This window comes from Bombyx mori, chromosome W, assembly GCF_030269925.1.
Source record: "Bombyx mori chromosome W, ASM3026992v2".
NCBI classification, from domain to species: Eukaryota; Metazoa; Arthropoda; class Insecta; order Lepidoptera; family Bombycidae; genus Bombyx; species Bombyx mori.
The window spans coordinates 10,948,671-10,955,051 of record NC_085135.1 but is presented as its reverse complement, the minus strand read 5'-3'; the positions used below and the strand labels follow the sequence as shown (position 1 = coordinate 10,955,051).

Here is a 6,381-nt window from a genome sequence, read left to right as displayed (position 1 = left end):
TACACGATGTTATTCCTTCACCGTGGAAGTCAATCGTGAACATTTGTTAAGTACGTATTTCATTCGAAAAATTGGTACCCGCCTGCGAGATTCGAACACCGGTGCATCGCAACAACGAATGCACCGGACGTCTTATCCTTAAGGCCACGACGACGTGCTAAAGTGCTAAAGAAGTGGCATAAAGAAATGAAATAACGTCATATACACGCTCAGATCTCTCGGTCTTCTGACAAGTTTGAAGAAGATGAAGCTCCTATTCCACTGGCGAGGAAGGTGTTGAAAAATTGCTTCAGAAGGAGGTCCACAAGGCGATACTTGAGCTACAGGATGAAGAACCTGGAACAATCAAATCAAAGGGACTTCGACGTCGTCGGACCAAGAGCGCCTGCCGCCCTGTCCTTCCATCATTCTGGTTCACGTGGAGGGAAACTAGAAGAGCAGCAACGCGGTTACTCCACTGCGGCACTACGAGCTTCACGGCGCTTCATGAGATTCACGGCTACGAGCTTCCTTCTCCCTGCCTGCGACGCTGCTGCGCGGCGAAGACAGCTACGTCAAAGTCATCAACATGAGCTCAGAGACCATCATGTGGCCGCCGGGCGAGGTCCTGCCGAGGGCCAACAGCTGCGAGGAGCCACAGCCAAACAGCCAGGTGTGTTGCATTTCTACTTGCCCTAGCCATGCCATTACAAATATTTCGAGATTTGAGGGTAGAAATAAAAAAAATTAAAAGGAGCCATTAAATAATAAGGGTCATTCAGATTTAAAAAATACAGTATAAGCATTGCTTTGCTACGAATACACATGATTTAGGTATTGCCAATTTAGTCCAAATGCAAATTAAGCTTACTAGTAATCAGCCCGTGTATCGCCACCTTTACTTTCTCATAATGAACAAACGATAGTTAAATCTAAAGCTAATTAACTTTTAGATGCCGGCATTATAAAATAATCTGAATCTAGTCATGCTTCACCAGTGGTCTTATTAAGAAAAAGAACTGCGTCAGTAGACTATGCGTTGATTATCGTGCGTTAAACGCTATGGTAAAATATAAAAGTATCCACCGAACAGTACTTCACGAGTTTAGATTTTGCCCAGGGCTTCCATCAATTAAGCATTGTGCCAGACACACAAAACTGCTTTGATTACGCCGCAAAGTCATTATTACGAGTACACTAGAATTCCTTTTGGTTTAGCAAATGCGCCATCTGTATTCATGCGTCTCTTCTTTTTCTCCACCTTATTCCACTAGGTGGGGTAGTTAAATGCGTTTAATAAATAAAATAATTGAGTCTGTGGGTACAAAAGAAATGGGTAAAAATAAATGTAGGTCAAATCGAGATACTAGCAATTTTAAACGATTTTTACCCTCGTTGGTATAAAACCCTCAGTTGGTATAAAATCAGGTTCAATAATTATTGAGAAAGTACTTGGGAAATTTTATGGTGGAGACTTAAAATTAAATATGAGTAAATACTCATTCTTGGAGAAACAAGTCACTTATTTAGGTCATAAAATATCTTCAGACGGTATACAGCCGGGTGCAACAAAAATTGACGGCCGTTTCGCAGTTTCCTGTGCCAAATAATGCTCATAGTGTGCGACAGTTTATTGGTTATATGTTACTTTAGAAAGTTTATTCCCAGTTTTGCCGTGATTGCGCGTCCATTAACTGAGTTAAGAAAAAGAAAAATCATGGGTGTGGGGCCGTGAACATAACGCGAATTTCGAACAACTGAAAAACAGTTTATGTTCCAAACCTATGCTAGCTTTGTATAATCCTATGCTTCTTACAGAAATACAAACCGATGCGTGTAACTTAGGAATTTCTGGTATACTATTACAAAAACAAACTGACAACTCACTGCGGCCTGTTATGTATTTTAGCCGGGTTACTAGGAAGGAAGAGTGTGTATCATAGTTAAGAGCTCATAACCTGGCGGTAGTACAATCGCTACGTAGGTTCCGTGTTTATGAAGTAGGTAAGCATGATATAGTAGAAACTGATTGTACTGTGGTTTGTGCTACGTTTACCAAACGCGGCATTATACCACGCATGGCGCGATGGTGAGTTTTGAAAGAAGATTATGACATTAGTGTTGAGTATAGACCTGGTGAACGTATGGAACATTTGTAGACGCGCTTAATAGGCATCCTGTTGACATGATGAACGTAAATTATCTTAAAGTTACTAATTGATTCTGTACTGTGCAATGTCAGGACGAAAAGCTTAGTTCGATTATAAAGCAATCTATACTAGCATTATAAAGCTGAAGAGTTTGTTTGAACGCGCTAATCTCAAGAACTGCTGGTCCGATTTGAAAAATTCTTTCAGTGTTAAATAACCCATTTATTGAGAAAGGTTATAGGCTATATAAAAGGTTATAGGCTATATAACGCTAAGACCGCTAAGACCATCATTGTGTCACGCTAAGGCCAATACAAGCGAAGTACCAGTAAATAATGTTTCAAAATCGGGTTATTTTCCCTTTTAAGAGCTTCCGGTGCCTGCGCTGCAGAAGCGGTTAAAGTTTCGCTAAAATAATGTGACAGAATTGTTCCCCTTTAAAAAAATGTCCGCGATAGCATATATCTATATGTTAAGGTTGGCTCACTATAACGTTTTTTTTATGCTAACCAAATATGTTCTAAAATAAAGCATTATTTGTGAACTATATTCCACGCGGACGAAGTCGCGCTGATGTTAAAGATAATTATGAACTAGTTCGAAAATTTTTTAAGGGAAATAGACTCGCAGTCCCTTCGGCTAAATGGCAAATTGTACAAATGCACTATGACGACATTTGTCACGTGGATCTAAATCATCGTTTAGCTTTGATTAAAAGCCAATATTGGTTTCTTAAAATGACACGCTTTATTAGGAAATACGTGGCAGCATGTCTTTATTGTACACATAAGAAGGATAACTATGTTAAAAAAAAGAAGACTGTCTATATCCGATCTCTAAACCATCTGATACTATGCGCATGGTACAAATATATAACATGATGCCCTTCTGTAGGACATCTAAAGGGCACCAACCAGTACATGATCGTAATGAAAGATGCGTTGTCTAAATTTGTGATAGCTGAACTAACGCGTACTGTAAATTCAATCGGGACCATTCGTGCATTGAAAAATATATTAATAGGGTTTGTCCAGATACCCGAATCACGTGACAGACTACGGGAAAGCTTTTACGAGTAGGTACTTTAAAAAATATATATCAGAAGATAAACAGTTTAGGCATATGTAAGGTTGAGGGTAGACATTATTTTGTTGAACACCAAGTAAAACTTAGTCACCTTTGGTTTCTGATTTAATCAACAATATGTTATCTTAACAATTCACTTTAACACTTGTCCAACCTTAACCAGAACGTACAACAGTCACTGAATCACACAACGTAACAAGAATATAGTAAGTGCACCGGGCAAACGCAGCCGAACGAATGTCCATTGCGAGGCACGTACCGCCTTTTTATACTGGCCGGCGCAGCTGGCTTATTTATGAGTCACTTCTGTTGCACCTGTTGTTTGTGAGTCGAACGACACGGCCGGCGCACCTGGCTTGTGTGAGTCACTCCTATTGCACGTGCTAAACAGAAATATCGTTAACGCCGTCACATACGTTAAACGTTATTGCTTGTCCGCGCGCTAATTGGCCAGGTTGAACAAACTAAACATACAATTTTATGTGTTGCGGGCAACTGATCCTAGTGAAGCTTCAAATAATTTAGTGAACTCCGTCAATTGAGGCACAAACAACACAATTAAAAGTAACAGCGGTTACAAGCCTTGTGATTTAATCTTTGCGCGCTCTGGTAGGTCAATACGTGATGTTTCGATTCCTGGTCTTGAACCAGAAACTGTTCACGCACGGCGTAAGATAGCTGCAGCTAGGATAAAACAAGCGAGTACAATAATAACACACAACATTAATATAAAAAAAAAAGCTCATGTTTATAAGAAAAGGCATTTTGTATCGTAGAGACAGGCGCCAACTGGTTAGTAGCGCCGCTAGGATTAATACCAAATTAGACGATTTGTACTCAGGTCCGTATGTAGTAACTAAAGTAGTAGGTAACAATTGTTATCGAATTAGAAGTATATCTAAAAGGCTTACGAAGTTATAAAAACTTCACTGGCCTGGTATCAACAGATTCATTAAAGCCCTATAAAAGTATAGCCCATGTGTCCGATAGCGCTAGTAGTTCCGATGAGCAGCTCGAAACTGAAGACCTTATTGATTTATTTGAGAACTAAATGTTTTTGTGTGTTCCCCATTGCGGGAGCAATTGTTGCAGGATGGCCGAATGTAACGGACGTGACGTCAGCTGTCATGCCCTGCCGCGAGCCAAGCCGCCAAGCCATATTAACACGCCCCCTTCCGCCACAGCCACCGCCACCGCCGCCAGCCAAAGCCAACGAAGGGGGGATAGTGTTAATAAAACAAGCCGTGCCAGCCATTTCTACCTACTTTTCTGCATTCTTGCACAAATAAAAGAACTTGTCGTTACGCTGCTGGTTTTTATTGTCACATCATTTGCAACAGTTGTGAAATAATTGTGACTTACTTCTCATTAGTAAAATTCATTTGCATACCTTCCTTCAAGCCACGATTTAGTGGTTTGTATTTCATGTAAATTACATACATTGAAATCACGTCTTCCCTTTTATTTACACCCATAACCTCATTTTATTGGACATCAGAAGTGAGACACGAATTCCTTTTTCTGCTCGTAAAATTTTCTATTTCAGTACTTTTCAAGTTGACCTACAGCAATGGAAGAACGGAACATACCCGTGGCATCGGGCTCGCCACCACGCACCACGCGCGGATGGGGCGACCCTGAACAAAGTACATCTGTCAACATATCACTGCTGCTACAACAACGTGGCGCTAACGTTCTACCGCTACTAGAACAGCGTAGTGGTAACGTACCACCTAAATTGTATCTTAATTATGCAATGCATGAGTGAAAACCTTTCAAAGGGATCTGATAAGGTAACTAGGTAATTCTTGTGAGTTCATAATTAAAAGTTGTGAAATAATTATGACTTGCTTCTCATTAGTAAAATTCATTTGCATACCTTCCTTCCAAGCCACGATTTAGTGGTTTGTATTTCATGTAAATTACATACATTGAAATCACGTCTTTCCTTTTATTTACACCCATAACCTGATTCTATTCGACATCAGAAGTGAGACACGAATTCCTTTTTCTGCTCGTAAAATTTTCTATTTCAGTACTTTTCAAGTTTACCTACAGCAATGGAAGAACGGAACATACCCGTGGCGTCGGGCTCGCCACCACGCACCACGCGCGGATGGGGCGATCCTGAACAAAGTACATCTGTCAACATATCACTGCTGCTACAACAGCGTGGCGCTAACGTTCTACCGCTACTAGAATATGCAATGCATGAGTGAAAACCTTTCAAAGGGATCTGATAAGGTTAAAATCTGACGTATTTCTACCCTGCATATGACCCAGACGGAAATGTTGAGTTCGGAAGTGGTATAATCATATTTCTTTAGCAAGACCAATTACGTGACTGTGATATTCATATGAAAGTAACTAGTTTACTGAAAGTTCGGGCTAAAATGTGGGCTGATAACTAGCTTGTCACAACGGCCACGTGAGATGAACTACGCCAAAATATCATTGCTACATTTAAAACCTGAAAGCTGTTATTCGCGCTATTCAGGGAACATAATTATGACCGTACAAAAAACATCGTGGAATTTCTTTCACAATCACGGATCCTCTGGAGGCGTGTAACCAGAGATAAACTCAATGATAGTGACTCTGTAGATGCAGTGATAGGAACTATTAGCTACGAACGCCTTCGGCACTGCTAACTCGGTACCAGAATTAATATCCGTTGCTTCCTATATTCGTAGTAGTAAACTTCCTAATTTCATTCTCATCCACCTCTTAAGCGTTTAAAATACTACATAACCGAATCCCTCATTTGCCATTGACATTCTAGTCATGTAGTCATGGCTGTCGGTATAAAAGTACGGTAGTAGATTCCGATAAACGGCCAAATGAAAAAGTATTTCTACGGCACCGGCGTTATTATCTAGACCGAGCGATAAATTTTGTCATACGTTCGACACCTGCTATCGCCGAGTAAAGTAAATTACTTCATACGTTAATTTTATTTCAAAGAACTAATGTAATTTAAATACTATGCGCATGAGGGTAGATGACATAATTATTGATACAGCCTTTGACAGCAGAACAGAATATTCTGTTATGAGTGATCTACTGCGAATTACCGGGTAAACAACGATATACGGTTAATTACCTACGTGGAATGGGTCCTCGGTAGTGTCTACTCATATGTTAAAAACAGTGTGTTATTGACGAC

At 40.2% G+C, this 6,381-nt stretch overlaps 1 protein-coding gene across 1 annotated transcript; it reads left to right on the top strand.

The window, feature by feature from the left end:
- The first annotated feature begins 202 nt into the window (after positions 1-202).
- Positions 203-4,519, top strand: LOC134201804 (uncharacterized). Its single transcript, XM_062677024.1, has 2 exons — positions 203-652; positions 4,308-4,519. The coding sequence occupies exons 1-2, from the start codon at positions 328-330 to the stop codon at positions 4,502-4,504; spliced, it is 522 nt and encodes a 173-aa protein (XP_062533008.1). The 5' UTR covers positions 203-327; the 3' UTR covers positions 4,505-4,519.
- Positions 4,520-6,381: the final 1,862 nt, after the last annotated feature.

Bases quoted from the DNA above. Each gene is read 5' to 3' on its own strand.
- LOC134201804 (XM_062677024.1), top strand. From the start codon at position 328: ATGAAGAACCTGGAACAATCAAATCAAAGGGACTTCGACGTCGTCGGA. The intron at 653-4,307 runs GTGTGTTGCATT...CAATTGTTGCAG, and splicing joins AGCCACAGCCAAACAGCCAG to GATGGCCGAATGTAACGGAC.